This window comes from Bos indicus, chromosome 22 (assembly GCF_029378745.1).
Source record: "Bos indicus isolate NIAB-ARS_2022 breed Sahiwal x Tharparkar chromosome 22, NIAB-ARS_B.indTharparkar_mat_pri_1.0, whole genome shotgun sequence".
NCBI lineage: Eukaryota > Metazoa > Chordata > Mammalia > Artiodactyla > Bovidae > Bos > Bos indicus.
Window position 1 is genome coordinate 10,984,945 of NC_091781.1, and position 17,162 is coordinate 11,002,106.

At 46.1% G+C, this 17,162-nt stretch overlaps 1 protein-coding gene across 2 annotated transcripts in view; it reads left to right on the plus strand.

Moving 5' to 3' along the window:
• The window catches only part of ITGA9 (integrin subunit alpha 9), a 364,186-nt gene that overhangs the window by 181,057 nt on the left and 165,967 nt on the right, over positions 1-17,162 (plus strand). For both annotated transcript variants that reach the window (XM_019984744.2, XM_070777085.1), the window contains one exon: positions 8,414-8,490. In XM_019984744.2, coding sequence (XP_019840303.2) covers positions 8,414-8,490 — 77 coding nt within the window. The remainder of the gene's footprint in view (positions 1-8,413; positions 8,491-17,162) is intronic.

Here is a 17,162-nt window from a genome sequence, read left to right on the forward strand (position 1 = left end):
ATCAGGATGTCTGGCTGTGTCTGCAGCTCAGGCTTCCCGTCAGGGTTAATCCAAAGAGCAGAGGAGAGGACATGCGTACTGTCAGAGGCCAGGCTGTATGTTCAGTCACCAGTTGAATTTAGTGGAAAATAAAGTGAATAAAATAATGGCTTCCCCCAAATCTTTAGCCTGTAAAGATTTCTTCTGTTCTGTCCTGCCTTATTGAAAACCTCCCCCACAAGCACATGGAGTGCATGTGTAAACAAGCGAGGGTGCACGTCCAGTGGACAGTCTCTAACTGGGGAAGAAATCCTAGCCCCTTTCTCATTATCTTCTGAGATGACTCAGGGAATCAAAGGCCAGACTCTTGCTACTTGAACTGATGCCTGGGGCCCATTCAGGTGAGTTTCTTGCAGAGAGGAGAGGAATCTTCTCCAGCTTGAAGCCATCTTTCTCGTTTCTAAATGCCTGACTACCTCTGACTCAGTGGCTTTTAGAACCTGGCTAGCATAGTCTTCTGGAGAAGGCAATGGCACCCCACTCCAGTACTCTTGCCTGGAAAATCCCATGGATGGAGGAGCATGGTAGGCTGCAGTCCATGGGGTCTTGAAGAGTCGGACACGACTGAGCGACTTCACTTTCACTTTTCACTTTCATGCATTGGAGAAGGAAATGGCAACCCAGTCCAGTGTTCTTGCCTGGAGAATCCCAGGGACGGGGGAGCCTGGTGGGCTGCTGTCTCTGGGGTCGCACAGAGTCGGACACGACTGAAGCGACTTAGCAGCAGCAGCAACAGCATAGTCTTCCTTTCCTCTGACAGCACCAGCCCTTTTCCTTGAAATCATTGGTTCTGTTTTCTGCATCTTGTGACTAATTAACAGTAACTTTCTTTAAAAAAAAAAGAAAAAGAAAGAAACATAGAACTCAAAATGATTCCAAGATAAAAATCCAGGCAAAGAAATTACGGCCCTTCAAAAAGAGAAGGCGGCTTCCCAGGTGGCACTAGTGGTAAAGAACGCACCTGCCAATGCGGGAGATGCAGGTTCGATCCCTGGGTTGGGAAGATTCCCTAGAGAAGGGCACAGCAACCCACTTTAGTGTTCTTGCCTGGAGAATCCCAGGGGCTACAGTCCACGGAGCTGCAAAGAGTCGGACGTGACTGAAGTGACTTAGTGCATGCGTGCACGCACAGAAGAAGAGGAAAAGAAAGAAATTCTGGTCCTGGGGAAGGGGGGAGTAGGAGATCCCTAGAGAAGAGTTGACACTGAGGTTGTAGAGGGACATGAAATGTGATGTGGAAAAGGCCTCCCAGTCCCAGGTGGACCTGGAAAGGGCACTGGGAAGGTCCAGAGGCCAGATGCAGACCCAGGTGGGCAGGACCTCCCTGAGCAGCTCCACTGCCCACTCAGTTATCACAGGGTTTGAACTAGATCATCAAAATGTTGCCTTCAGGCAGCAGGGGGTTTTCTTCCAACCATAGGGCCATGATGTAAACCAAAGGGTTCCCAAAGAGAGAAGCATTTATTCCGTCCAGGTTTTCCACAGAGTAGGGGGTATGGAGGTAGGCAGGGCATGAAGCAAAATCTGTACCATGTGAGTTGTTTAGAGGGAGACCAACAGGACTCCTCCCATGATTTCAAAATCTGAAAGGACAATTTATATAGACCCTGAGATAGAAAGAGTTTCTCAACTTTAATTTTATAAAGTATTTGTCTTTATTTTTGTGGACATGCTATTCTTTGGAAAGCAAGTCTGTCTACATGACCTGCTTTTAAATACCAAGCTAAGTTATTTGGGTACAGGAATCAATAGAGCTGAAATTCCTGGGACCACCCTGAGCTCTTTAATGTGCCACATTAAGGACAACTTTCCCTGGAGGAGGAAATGGCAACCCACGCCAGTGTTCTTGCCTGGAGAATCCCATGGAGAGAGGAGCCTAATGGGCTACAGTCCATGGGGTTGCCAAGAGGCAGACATGACTGAGCAACTAACACTTTCTTTCACTTTCAAGGATGACTTTGGATTCTGGAAAAAGCATTAAAACAGAATTGGGAAAGAGAAACCTTTTACACTCAGGTCATGGCGTTTACATATACACGCATGTTTAATACTGTGCTAGGTGCTGGGGGCTGCAGCTGTGAGTTACGTATAGCTGGGACCTCTGGGAACTTACGTGGGACAATGAGAGGAACTACAGTTCAGAAATGTCCCTCCTGTTGTCCAGGCAGAGATCCTCTACAAAGTCAGATTTTCATCAGGAAATGTCTCACTCATTTTAGCTTACAAATAGCCTTGGGGTGGGATTTGAAAAGCATTAATTCCCACGCAATCCAATTGTCCTGTTTTCTCAGGTCTCAGCATGGGACTTGGTTGCCATAACAACCCTATAAACAGTGTCTAACCTATGTCAATGATCGTATATATTTTAAAGCTAATATCACCAACTCCAAGAAACTGATCCTCCTCTGAACGTGACAGCTGGGATAGACTAAGAATCTTACTTCCTGCTGGATCATTAGGGAACATTTTTTTTTTTTCCAGTGCAGATTTTGGTGAGAGAAAAGGGGCCCTACAAGGCTTAAGCAGCTGGGAGACCTGCTACTTTGAAGTCAGTCTTGACCAGGGCAGCCATTGAGCCATCACATGCATCCAAGGTTCTTTAGGCCTTGGTGGCCACAGCTTTGTGAGAAAAACACAGCTAGCTCCAGCCTCTGTGCTCTGGTTCAGAGCAAGATGTAACCTGAACTGAATTCATTGTGTTCAACCCCCACCTCCTCCATGACCTAAAGGGAACGAAGAAATAAGTATCCAAATGTTCTAGAACAAGAATGGACAAGCTACACTCTGCTGGCCAAATCCAGCCTGTTTTTATAAAGTTTTATTGAGACACAACCATGGCCATTTCTTTAAATATGTCTGCTTTTGCTTTAGCAACACAACTGAGCAGTTGTAGCTGAGACCACATGGCTCACTGCTGCTGCTGCTGCTGCTAAGTCGCTTCAGTCGTGTCCGACTCTATGCGACCCCATAGATGGCAGCTCACCAGACTCCCCCGTCCCTGGGATTCTCCAGGCAAGAACACTGGAGTGGGTTGCCATTTCCTTCTCCAATGCATGAAAGTGAAAAGTGAAAGTGAAGTCGCTCAGTCGTGTCTGACTCTCAGCGACCCCATGGACTGTAGCCCTCCAGGCTCCTCCATCCGTGGGATTCTCCAGGCAAGAGTACTGGAGTGGGGTGCCATTGCCTTCTCCGACATGGCTCACTAGGTTGAAAATATTCACTCTCTGGCCCATTACAGAAAAATCTGGCAACCTTCCTCTAAAAGAAGAACAGTAAGGACTGGGGGAGAAGCTGGAGAAAGGATTTTAAAAAGAAAAGTATATTCTCCAGAAAAAGTTGAGGTGAAGCTCAGGGTGAGGAAGGAGCCAGCATGGAGATCTAGTCCGTGAGGCTGAGGAGGCTTCTGGGTGTCCAGAGCACAAAGTCAGAGGAAACGGTCATCTCTTGAGAGAAGGGATTTAACCTCCTGTAACCAGAGAGGAGTCAGAGATGATGGCTTCTTAGCTCTGTTTCCATTTTCCAGAAAGGCTGCTTCCAGGTTAAAAAGAAAATTGGCAAGTCTTTCCTGAGCAGAGTTGAGGCTGGAGGGAGTGGAGAGGCTGCTTCTGACTGGATTGGGATTGCCTGATTTAGGCAACAGAGCTTGTGTTTGCCCAGAAGATTAGGGAAACACGTAGAAGCAGGCATAAGAGAGGCTGAAAATTTGGTAGTTTGGCCTACTGGCTTCAGGGAGAACGTGCACTCCTTCCACTTTGAACAGGAGAAATTGTTCATACTTGCTCCCGGGAGCTATGCCATCAGCTGGCATTCTGAGGCTTCAGTCTGCCCATGCTTCTGCCCCAGAGAGATGTGTCTCAGTTCTTTGGGAAACAAAACTGTCCCTTGCCTAGGGAGACTCAAGCGCAGGATCTCTGAGTTTCCACTTAAGTCTACAAGATGCATGATGTGAGTCTCTTGATTTGCTGCTGTCTTCATATTTTACCTATAAGACAACTTCATTCCCAGCCTGGGGAGGGTCTTGCCTAAGCCAAGGCTTTACCAGTGCTTGGAATGCATGGCCCACTTTTGTTCACACCATTCCCTGAAGTAGGGGAGGCTATAGGTTGAGGAGTATTCCATTAATCTCTTGCTGTATAACAAACTATCCCAAAACATCGTGGCCTAAGATAACAGCAGTCATTCACTTTATTTATGAATTTGGAATTTGTCAGGGCTTGGGCAGGGCAGCTCACTTCTGTTCCATGTCATGTCAGCTGGGGCAGCTCAGTGGGGCTGGGAGACCCACTTCAATGCTGGCTGACTCCTGCGGCCTTGAGTTGATACTGCTGGTCAATTTCTGTCCGTGTGGGCCTCTCCATGGGAAGCTTGGGCTTTCTTGCAAAGTAGTAGCTACATTGTAAGAGCAAAGGCCCCAAGAGAACTCAGAGGAAGCCCGAGGACTTGTGATGACTAACCTGGAAATTGTAAAGCACTGCTTTCTCTGCAGCCACAAATCCACCTAGATTCAAGGGGTGGAGCGTCAATCCCACCTGTGTATGGAAGGAGGTCAGGGTCACATTGTATAGAGTGCAACAGGAGACATTGTACATTGATTTTGAGAATGTATAGTTGTCTACACACAAACACACACACACGGAGTCAACTTCAACTCTGTCTCTGTGGTCTTCTCACTGCACCATTAACTCAGGAAACTTCATGCCGCTCACTCTTACACAGCGTCATTGTCACTCACCTTTGCTGGTGTAGACAGTGATGCACAGCGATGTCTAAAACAAGAACAACGTGATAGCCACAGGCTCCCACACTGAGAGCTAAATGCTAATCTGGATTCACAAGAGTCACTGATGCTGTTATTTTTTTAATTTTGTAAATGTGCAGATTAAGTCCTGGATTAACTTCTGAGCTTGAGCTTATCTTCTCACTAGAGTTTGTGCTTAATTTTAGCTGATCAGTGTAAACACTCACCTAATGTGTGTGTGTGTGTGTGTGTGTGTGTGAGTGTGCATATGGCAGACTCAGTGCTTGCCTTTGTTGGACGGAAGTTCAACAGCACTGGAGGACTTAACAGCCAGAGAAGTTAGTTTGCAGGACAGGAAATAGAGAGGAGAGTACAAGGGAAAGTCCGACCAGGGCAACCAGTTCCTCATGGGGAGGCTCTGCACTTGCCTGTAGCTGAGGGACAGGGCTTTGCTGGGAGGCTACAGGTTTGTGTTGATGAGCAGGTTATTTGCATTGGCTCACATTCCAGGGGTTACCCCATCTCTCAGAGCATGTGGGGTCCTCCACTGTTGACTGGGCACATTCTACACAGCAGGCTCTGAGGGCATGCATGGGGGTGAAGAATACCAATACAATCCCCCATCTTCATGGAGCATCATTTCAGCACGGGAGAGAAACAGGAAACACCTAATGATAAATTAGTTACAGTCAAGATGAGCAGTCAGAGGAAAAGTGCATGAACTACTAGAACTTGTGACCGAGCCCCAGCTCTCTGAGGGCTCAGGGATGTGGTTTTGGTTTGCTGACTGAAGGATGAGAGGACACACACCAGATGAACCTGGTGGAGGCCTTTGGGATCAGCCTATGGGGAGGCCCTGAGTTGTGAAGGTATAAGGGCAGACTGAGGGGCGGTTCGCATGAGAGAGCCAGGGTGACAGAGCTGAGGAGGGCAGGGACCAGGTCTTGCCAGATTGTGTGCCATGGGGTGGCTGTAGGTCACTTCTGCCTTGTCAGTTTTCACCTGCTACCCATCCCACCTCCAGAGGCGGGAAGTCAGACCATCTCTTGCCTGTAAAATGGGAGAAATACTTGCAAAGAGAAGCCTGTGACCAGGGGCAGAGCTGGGTTTAGGGGAGTCTAAAGCTTATTAGGATTTGGGAGGAGAGTTTCTCTTGGGGAAAGTCAAGTAACATTGTGAATAGAAAGTAAGATGCAAGACTGCAGTGGGAGCGTGTCAGTGAGGGCCCTTCAGCCCAAAGTTTCATTGTCTTGGTGGTGAAGCCACTTTTTATGTTTCTCCTCATTTCTAACCTCAGAAAGCCTTCTACTCTCACATGAGATATTCGTATAGACCTCACATCCACTTCTTGTTTTCTCCTCAATTGAGATGGCAAATAAAGCACAAATGCCTTCTCTCAAAATCTTGGAAATTTGGTTCTCTTCTTGCCCCCAGTATTGTCCAAAAGAACGCGGGAATGTCCTCTTTCTGCCCGAGACTTTCATGAGTTTTTTTTCCCCCACACTCAAGGCAGAGAATGTTGGCTGGGACACATTATTCTCTTGGAAATGTGACACAGAAATATGAATTTCCATAAGCAAAATTACTCTGTCTGGTTGGGTCTAGACTGTTCTTTGGCCGGCACATTTGCTGGAGTGCATATGGATGCTCTGAAAAGCCGCCCGGACTTGTCCTTGGGGAGGAAAGCAGGTCACCTGGAGCTGTGTTCTCTGTGTGTGTTGGAGGGGGATCCACACATATGAGGAGTGATGATGGGGAAGTTGAGTAGTGAATGTAGATGACAACTGAAAAGCAACCACAGGCTTTTCTCTCCAGAATCCTACTGAAGCGGTTAGAGCAATGAGCAATAATGAAGAGTCTCTGTCAGCGTGGACGCAGGCAGCTAAAACATCAGAGTGGCTGAGAGCAGATGGAGGGAGGGATGGACAAGCCCACCAGGTCCCACAGAAAGAAGAAAACTCTTAACTCCTCCCCAGAGCCACTCCTGATTCCTGGCTACTCTCCACAGAGAAGCCCAGTTCAGGCACACACCGCAAGCCCCCTGGAAAGATGTCCAGTTTGGCACAGTGAGCGTTGGGTCCCAGAACTAGGTGAGGTTTGGCCCTCAAGGCCCAGCCCTGTTAGAGAAAGGACACTCTGTCTGGATAACTACCAGCTGCCCCACCGAGACAGAATCCCTTCAGCCTGTTGTGGTGCCCTCAGCCTCAGCATCTAATAATTGCCTTTGACTTTCCTGTTTGGAATTAAAATTATACCATGATCTCCTCACTCTGGCAGAACCCATCTCAAATACAGACTATCTGCTTCCCCAGGAGAGCAGAGGGAAATGTCCGGACAGTAATCTAAGAGTTCGTTGTCTTGACTGGGTTATTATTTACTCCTATCTGAGAGCATTTGAAGATCTTCTCAAAGATGGGAAGAATACCTGTCGGATACCTTTCTTGAAAAAACTGCTTGAAGTAGCACTTGAATCGCCTGAGAAATGAATCAGATAAAGGGTGCGCTCTGTGGTCAAAGGCACCCCTGACTTGGGTTTCCGGGTTAACTGCTGAGGACCCCTCATTGTGGAGACAGCTGGCTCCCTGGAGGCGGGGGGCTTGTGGGAACTGTAGTAGGGGTGGGATGGGGGCGCAGCCATTCCCGCGAGACCACTAGCACATTAACGTGAGACCGGAGAGGGTGACAGTTAGAGGTCGCTCTCCGCCAACGGTCAGCAGGACTGTGGTCCTCTAGGTGGAGAGCGCAGTAAGAGGTGGCCCTCAGCCTCCTAGGCCTCCAGCCCTCTGAACTCAGGCAGCAGGTGAGCTGGACCCTGGGGACAGGCCGAGGGTTGTGTCCTGCAGGCTACAGAGCCATTGCCATGGCCACCCACTGGCCTTGGTCCAGGCCTGGAGGAGGCGGTGAGCCTCTCCCCACCCCGACCTCGCAGTCTAACGGTGGCGGGCATCTCCATGGGTCAAGGTCTGAGGAATCTGGCCCCCATTTGGGTGGCCTGAGGACTCTGAGGGCTGCCCGGTGCTGGGCGCCTGGCTCCCTCAGGGATGATGGCCAGGTGGGGTCTGGGGAACCATCCATGAGGGCGTCTTGGGCTGAGATCCACCTCCTCAGCTGGGCTGGGCACTGCTGGACGACCTGGGCCGGGAGCTGGACCAGTGCTCCAGGCAGGGGGACAGGCCTGCTCCGGGACCCCTCTTCATAGTCAGGCCTGGCCCCCGGAGGTTAGACTTGGAAGTTGAGCCTTGGGACCTTGACAGAGAATAACACTGATTCCGGTGGAGGTTTATGAGAAATGGTGAGCTGACCTCAGGAAGAAGTTTGTGACAGCTAACCTCACCCCTCCTTCACCTTTCCACTAAAACAGCTTTACTGAGAACTTTTGGGGACCTCAAGAGATTTTAAGGCGTGAGCCACCTGTCCCCTTGCTTGGCTCTGTATTAAGCCTTTCTCTGCTCCAAACTCCAATATTTCAGTATTGTATGGGCTCAGTGCCAGTGCCCAAGTCTGGGCACACAGACGTGTGTTTGGTTACAGGCTCACGGGAAGAATTCCCGCTGATTTGGAAGGAAGTAATTGGTTGTTATTTACTCATTTGCCGCTAACTCCAGTTCCACCCTTCCTCTCGTGTCTCCCTCACAGACCGTGTTTGAAAGGAATTGCCGATCTGAGGACTGTGCCGCTGACCTGCAGCTGCAGGGTCACCTGTTACTCTCCAGGTGAGCTGGTGCCCCCTTCTCCACCTTGTTCTAAGAAGTTCTGGCTCCAGGCTCAAAGTCTATATGTGTAGAGTTCCCCACTGAAGAGGGTAAATGCAGTTGGTGGGTTTAAAATGAATAGTTGTAGTATAAGAAAACGTATATTATACTGTAATTTTAACAACAGCTATTATTTTGGGGGGGGATGGTTTGGGTTTGGTTTTGTTTACAGTCTCAGAAATCTCACAATTGGATTTTTATATGTCTAATTTTCCTGAGTATTTTTGATGTGTGTATGTTGGGATGTATATTTTAGGTTTACTCATTGTATTAAGTTGAACCATATGAAATGGCCAATATTTAACTGTTTGAGACAACCCATATGATCCAGTTTATTACTGTATAAAGGTTCTTTTTATTTTTCTCACTTAAAGCATCTGCTTTAACAATAAGTAATGGTTCTGTGACAGGAGAGGGTGGAGGAGAGGGGCAGCTGTCCTGATGAGGGGACAGATGGCCCCTCTCCTGGAGCAGGGCTTCCTTCCACAGGATGTGAGCCCCCTGCTAAAGGTGAACCTTCTGTAAAGGCCTTCCTGTTTTCTCTCTGTCAGCCTTTTATTTCAGTCATCTTTTAGGATGAAGACGCTGGTCCTGAGTCATTTAGCCACATCAGAGAATGTGTTCCTTTTGAGACAATTCGTTCTCAGAGAATTTTAACTTCCGTACTAATTATTACCATTTCTCAACAATAGTCATTGGTGTTGATAGGTATCCTTTGAAATCCATACTGTATGCCTCAACTGTGAGAGTTAAGTTTGGGGGGAGTGAAAGAAATATCCCATCATGAACCAGTAACTGCACTAGACACTTTTACTTCTGTTGACAAATAATCTACAATTCATCAAAGGAAAGTAATACTAAGATAATTCTTCATTTGTTTGCATTTATCAGGGGAAAGGTGTAAACCACCTCCTCAAACACACACACACACACACACACACACACACACACACTCCTCCAAACCTCTTAAATATTAATTGACATTACTTTTACTTAGAACTTAGTGTAGTACATTAAAGTAGTACATGTTTTGCCAAGCTTAGAAAATTATTTCAATCTGATAAGTGGATATTGGAATTTTTTTTAACATTAGTAAGAAGGACCTTCTGGAACCTATGAGAGAAACCAATTTTAAGGAAGCTTCATAAGTTATTAGATCACAACTTTTAGTTTTAGAAAAGTCTTCCAAAAAGTATTTTAGGGGAAAAGGAACATGAAACAAAAATATATGGATTTGTTTTTTATTTTGAGGCAGATTATATATAGTGGACATTTATTTTAGATCACTGAAAACTTCATGGGGTGGGAAAATATTCACTTGCTCTCAGGTTAAATACTAGAAAAGTTCTGATGTTCTTGCTCCCTGTCAGGGCACGGTCAAATCCATCTCTGTTACATTGTGCTCTTCATATGTGAAGAAGTAAAACCCAGGGCTCGTGGTCATTATCCTTAAAGCTGGCTCTGTTGCCCAACCCTGGCCTCCCAAGAGTATTGGTCAGAATTGGATCTGCTCTCTGGGCCCAGATACCAATAATACTAGAACAACTGGTGTGGTTGGCCAGGGCCCAGACTCCCATATATATCAGCTAGATAGAACCACAGAAAAGTACTGTGTAACAAACTAGTCAAAACTCAGTGGCTTAAAATCATTTTTTTCCTCCTGAATCTGTTGGTCGACTGAGGGTTGGCTGGTCCTGGCTTGATTCAGCTGCATCCTGGTTGACTTGCTTATGAATCTGGGGTTCAACAGAGGGGAGGTGGATCTCCACTAGGCTCGAGTGACTCAGTTCAGCTCTACTTCATGTGTCTTTGACCATCCTGCTCGAACCAATGGCCTGGACTCAATATATTCTTCTCATGGCATGGCACCAGTATAAAAGGGCAAGCAGAAACATGCAATAACTCTCAAGGCATAGGCTTACAACTGGTGTATTCTTAACTTCAGCCTTATTCTAATGGTCACAGAAAGTCATGTGCCCAAACTCAAAATCAAGGGACTAGAAGCTATGCTTTGCCTTTTCAGTGAGAACTACAGTCACATAGCAAAGGAGACAAATTTAGAGAGGGGTGAAAAATTGGAACCATAATGCAATCTATTCTGCTACATAAAGAGCAGGATCGCCCTGTTGTTTTCCTGGTACCTTATAGTTTTGGGTACTATTTCAGCCTTTCTTGTAGTTCCATCTTCCTACAACTCATACACAAGACCTAGAGATCGGGGGAGGAGATTTTTCAAATCTCCGAATCAATATCTTTGGACCAAATCGCTGAGCCTCTCCCTCGGGTGAGTTATTTCCCAAGAGGCCCCTTGGTTTCTCAAAATAGCCTGTTGGCTGGATCCCCCATTAAACAAACCTTCATTATACTCTTGGGCCCATTGTTGCCCCCAAGGGAGCCATCAGAGAAACATTAACTGGTAATTGGATAAGTAGAGATACAAAACCAAGCCCAGGGTTTCAGTTACTTTGAATTTCACCAGATCTTTGTGCAGAGCCAGGCACAGAGAGAGAGAAGGTACAATCAGTAAACTGCGTATGGAAGCCAAGGTCTGAATTTGGTTGACAAAGACTCGGTGGCTTGAACTAGAAGTGAGCTGATTTGGTTATCGTTATTGATTTGTTATTGCCTGGGATGGGGTGTACATTCCTTCATTGTTCAAATCAGGGAAGAAATGTGGGCCCTGCTCTCACAGGGTGCCCAGTGTGCGTGGGAGAGGACAGCTGGGTGCTGTCAGTGCCTGGTTAGTGCCGGGAGAGGGATAGATGGGTCATCATGGAGCCCTGGAGCAGCTTCCAAGAGAAGGAATCAAGGGGAATGCCTCCAGGCGTCCTGAGCAGAGGGAAAAGATGAGCAGAGGCACAGAGGCTGGAAGGCAGACTTGCCATGCAGATCTGCAGGCATCTGGGGTAAAGGAGGTGGTCAGGAGATATTTTTGGCATGAGCTCCTCTGCTGTAAACATCTTTGCTACAAGCGTTTTTGCTGCAAATGTTTTCAGCATGTAACTGATTGTAAGGCAATTCTCCTGTAAAAGAGAAAAAGTAAGAGCATCATTAAATAGGACATAGTGGAACATTGAAAATGAATAATGCAAATTAAAAGACTATTGCAAAATACATAATATTTGAATACATTTAAAATGTATTCATTTTCCTGTTCAGCATTGCACTTTTTCTTTTCTGTTAAGATTTCTTTCTCCATTTAGAGAGGCCTCAGTTTCCAAATACTCAGATGCACATTTGTAACTGAGCTTTGTATTGTGTTGTGGAAGCCTCTACACTGTTGTGTGTTCCTGGCATCTTGTCACATGTTCAGTGATAGGCGTTCCAAAGTTCTATGGGGAATGTGGGTTCAACTCTGTGCCTTCCAATCATCGAAGATTTGCAAACTGATACGTTTTCATTTTCTAGTATAATGTGCAATCCAGCTTTACCCTTTCTTGTTTCATACTTCCAGTAAGTTTTATCGCCATGTTTCCTATCAAGTCAATTTATGTAGTTGTTCTCATCTACCACATTAAGACTGCCCGTATCCTTGTCACTTTATAGAGCAGTATAAGTGCTAAGGTTTATGTGATGTAAATCAACCAATTCTTTTATCTTTTATGGAAAAATTGCCTTGTGACAAGTTAGTTATCTGGCAGAAAAATATTTGCCGCAAAAATGGTTGTGATAAAGGTGTCTGTGGCCTGAACACAGGTCAGGAGGACACAGGAAGATGTAAGAGAGAGAAAGAGAGAGAAGCAGCAGATTGTGATACACCTATGAGTTTAGGCTTCGTCCTGCAGCCAGTGGGGGTATAGCAGAATAGTAGCATAACTGCATTTAGCCTAATAGGAATGCAGGTGGGCACACCAAAGGGGTGGGGAGAGAGGGATAGGGGCAGAGAAAGGGGCAAGGGCAAGGGGACTGAGGGCCTTGGGTCGTTGGGTTCTCTGTTCCACTGAGAGAAAGTGTGTCCAGCTTGACTTTTGAGTCAGCTACTCTCCCGTGCAAAGAGCCAACTCATTGGAAAAGACTCTGATGCTGGGAAAGATTGAAGGCAGAAAGAGAAGAGGGCAGCCAAGGATGAGACAGTTAGATAGCATCACCAATTCAGTGGACCTGAATTTGAGAAAACTCCAGGAGATATTGAAGGACGGGGGAGCCTGGGATGCTGCAGTTCAGAGAGTCACAAAGAGTCAGACACAACTTAGTGACTGAACAACAACAACTCTCCCATCATCTCAGTCATCCTGGCTCAGGTCCCTGGACATCACCTTGGTCTCAGTACAGGAGCACCTAGACAGGGTTAGGCTTATGAGAGATGTTTATCTCCATCATGGTGCCTCCCCAAGGGTTTCCAGGGGCCAGTTTCAACAAAAATTTTTGCCTTTGTGCTGTCTTTAGAGCCTAGCTCTCCTGTTAGCTGTGATCCACTGTATTATAAGGTTGAAACCAAGGGATAACAGAGAAAAGTTCCTCCGATGACTGGGTAGGCAGCACAGTGCAAGGTGTTGTGGGAAGCAGCCAAAACCCATAGACTGAGGAGCCTTTGTTTTGAAAAAAAGAGAGAAAGACATCTGGGAGTGATTGGGTCACCCTGAGTGGTCAGGGATCAAGCCAGGAAATGCAATCTGTAACCGGGACTCATGGATGTTTTTATTTTTCTCTCCAGAGAGCATGAATTCTGGCAGGCCTGTTGTCTCTTAAAACGATTCAACTCTTCAATTAAGTCTACAATCTTTAATGGTCTTGAGCCTTGTTCTAAAACACACCACTTCCAAAATGTCCAGGCATAAGGAGGAAGCTGTTTAATTTCTTCAAATAGGACTGAAAATTCCATTTGTAAAGTGATGCAACTATGTTTCATTTCTTTTGTCTGAATACTTATAGTGCCTAGGAGTATATCACATGTGATTAAGGTAAAGAAGAGAGAAATATACACTATGGCAGCTAAGTTAAAAGAACTTTTTTTTTTATGTATCCCATATGAGACCAGTGGAAATGTCAGTGCCTTCCAGCTAGGCAACTCCTATAATGAAAGAACTCTCAAGGGAAGTAAAAAGGCACAATGAGAATATTCATGAAGTTGGAAGAACCATCTCATGACTACATATAATGGTCCTATGACTGACTGTAGCCTTCAGTTCAGTTCAGTTCAGTCGCTCAGTTGTGTCCGACTCTTTGCGACCCCATGAATCACAGCACACCAGGCCTCCCTGTCCATCACCAATTCCCGGAGTTCACTCAGACTTACGTCCATCCAGTCAGTGATGCCATCCAGCCATCTCATCCTCTGTCGTCCCCTTCTCCTCTTGCCCCCAATCCCTCCCAGCATCAGAGTCTTTTCCAATGAGTCAACTCTTTGCATGAGGTGGCCAAAGTACTGGAGTTTCAGCTTTAGCATCATTCCTTCCAAAGAAATCCCAGGGCTGATTTCCTTCAGAATGGACTGACTGGATCTCCTTGCAGTCCAAGGGACTCTCAAGAGTCTTCTCCAACACCACAGTTCAAAAGCATCAATTCTTCGGCGCTCAGCCTTCTTCACAGTCCAACTCTCACATCTGTACATGACCACTGGAAAAACCATAGCCTTGACTAGACGGACCCTTGTTGGCAAAGTAATGTCTCTGCTTTTGAATATGCTCTCTAGGTTGGTCATAACTTTCCTTCCAAGGAGTAAGCGTCTGTTAATTTCATGGCTGCAGTCACCATCTGCATTACTGTAGCCTTAGTAATGCAATTATCTTGGTGGAGATGGGGGACCAAGTGCATTTCCCTAAACCCTTGGCTGGGAGATTTTCATGGGTATCTCAGGTTTTCATGGGCATTTTCATGTCCATGGAAAACCAGTCTTCAAGAGGAGGATCAATATACCCAGGATCATGGTGAAGGATGGGGTGGCCATCTAGAGTTTGAAGTAAATTGTTTACTTTTTTTAAAATGGCAAAAAGACCAGAAACATCAACTGCATAGCATAGGGTAGAAGTAGCATTGTCTTCTTATATGAAGGGGAAGACACTCCTGTTTATTGTGTTCCTACCATGCACTAGCTTCCCTATAGTGTCCTCTGTAGTATCTTACCAGCTACACAACCTCGGGAAAGTTGCTTCACACCTCTGTGCCTCTGTTTTCTCATCTGTAAAATGGGAGTATAATAGCACCGTCTTGCAAAGTTGTTTTGAGTAGTTAGTGAGCTAAAACATATTTAATTGCTTCTGAAAGCTTGGCATTATAGCAGACACTCAGTCAATGAGAGCTATCGTTATTATTTCATTTAATCTGGTCAGTGACAATGAGAAGTAAATATTATTACACTCTTTTTTGGTGGGAGGATGCAGAGGCTTGGGGAGGCAGGTTACTTATTCAAGGGCTCACAGTGGTCAGGGTGGAGGTGATCAAAGCTGGAAATGTCCAATTCTTCATCCTGCTCTCTTCCTGTGCACTGGCCTCAGTTGCTGTTGGGTGTCACAATCAGCTGATTCTGGACAAGAAGGACCAAAACTGGGGAGCTGGGAATAAAGCTTCCTTTGTGTAGAAAGCCCCAATCAGAAAGGAGGTGGATGGGTGAAAAAAAATGCATCCTCAAAGATCCCTCCTATCCATCCAGTCATGCTCCCCCCGTGATGTCTGACATGTGAGGTGCTGTTCAAAAGCTTTTCTCCCCAGAGACCACAGACACCAGTTCTGCTGGGTCCAAATGATGGTTTAAGCCTCAAGTCAGGATATTTATAATATGTGTAGGCTGGATTTTTCTCTCATTATTGTTACTACTTTGTAAAGGAAGATGAATAGGACTGATCAGAATCCTGGAAAACTTTTGCCCTTGCCAGAATATTAGCCTTGTGATTCAATATTTTTTTCCCTTCACCGTCTGCCCAAGATGTGGGAACAAAAAAGTGCAGAAGAAGTTTGTTGATTGAGAGCAGCTGGCTTTTGTAGTGGCTGTTTCTGGAATCTCTGGAAACAGGAATGGTTTTTTTCAGTGGTATGTTCTTGAAAGAAAGGTGAAATGCTCTCTTTTGAATGAGAATTTAAGGATTCCTCATCTGCACTCTTCTCTTCTCCCTCCTCTGATAGGGGTTCTCTGAGGAGGCAGTAGGTGTCTCCCCCACATTTCAGGACCACATCAAGATGAATAGGCTTGTGGGTGGTCCTTCTGTTATAGTTACCTAGGCAAAGGGCAAGATGTAACCCCCTAGGAAGGTGACGAACAGAGTAAGGCAAACAAAGAGACACATTCACACACTGGAAGAGGTAGTGAAGTGTGCAGTACTTTTGCAGAATCCATCTACTCACCTGATGAGAAGTGATAAACTGCTGATGCCTTCACCTACATGGCAAATATCAATGGAGTACTTATCATGGATGTACCAGGCTTGGTGGAAACGAATATAAACCACTGCATCATGATGCTCTTGATCTAGAAGGGGAAACACACATGAAAACAATAATTGTAATTCACTGTGGTTGTTATAATCATGAGAACATGAGGGAATTCCCTGGAAGCACAAGGAAAGAGGCCCTCCACCCTATCTGAGTTTGAGTCCTCTGTGAAGCAGACCCTCAGGCAAGGATTTGGGTGTAAATAATTTGAGAAGTGCAGGGAACAAAGGTAGAGGAGTAAAGAAACTTAGAGGGAAGCCTACTGTTAAGGGTGCACTGTACACCAGTGTATCGGTTAGTTACTGCTGTGTAACAAATCACCCCAAACTTCATGCCTTGGGAAAAACACCATTTATTCAGCTCCAGATTCTGTGACTCAGCTGTTTAGGTCTTCTGGTCTCATGAGCTTCCATTTGGACCTGTAGCCAACTTCAGGTTGGCTAGGTGTTGCTGTTGGGGGCAGGGAAGGGGTCCAAAAACTAGAACACAGTCCACAAGATTTCATGAGGCCTGTCACAAAACTGGTCTCTTCTCACTTTTTGCCACATTCTGTTAGCTGAAGCAAAGTCACACACAGGGCCAGCCAGATTCAAGGGATGGGGAAATAAACTCTGCTTCCTGATGGGAGGATCTGTGTGTCAGAAGACAAAGGATGTGAATAAAGAGGCTATCAGTTAGCCCATCATACCAAGGTGGCACAGGGGATATTGGATCTTCATCCTGCAGGGAAACACTGGGGAATGATAGGAAATGCACAGCTTAAAATGATTGCCTCTGAGGGGTAAAGGGGATGGGTTGTTTGTACATCAGCTAAGGAGAGTCGTTGGTTAAAAGCTTCTCTAGGCTTGGGTGGGCCCTTCTAGCCTGTGACAGACAGCAGCCGTGTTCTCATCCAGCAAGGTTCAGACCCTGGCACCTGGAAATCAGCAGGAACATTTGAAAAAGTCTCATGGGGGTGATAGGGGCATGGACAATATCTGTTGCACCCACTTTCTCAAAGAATCTCAGTTGATGAATTCATTCTGGAAATTTCCAGGGAGAGGATCAAAAACCACCTTTTGACACCGAAGCTTCTTTCCACTATCTTCCTGTGAATGCTTTCTTTCCACGTTTCCACACTCCTAACTCTTGGTTACCGTGGTAACTTGGTTTCCTGTTGTGTTTGTCCGCGTCTTAGTCTGTTGTCCCTTCTCCCCCAAGCATCACCATGCTTTGCCCACCTGCTGAAGGGAATTTGGCTGTAGGGAATACCCATAAGTCAAGTACAG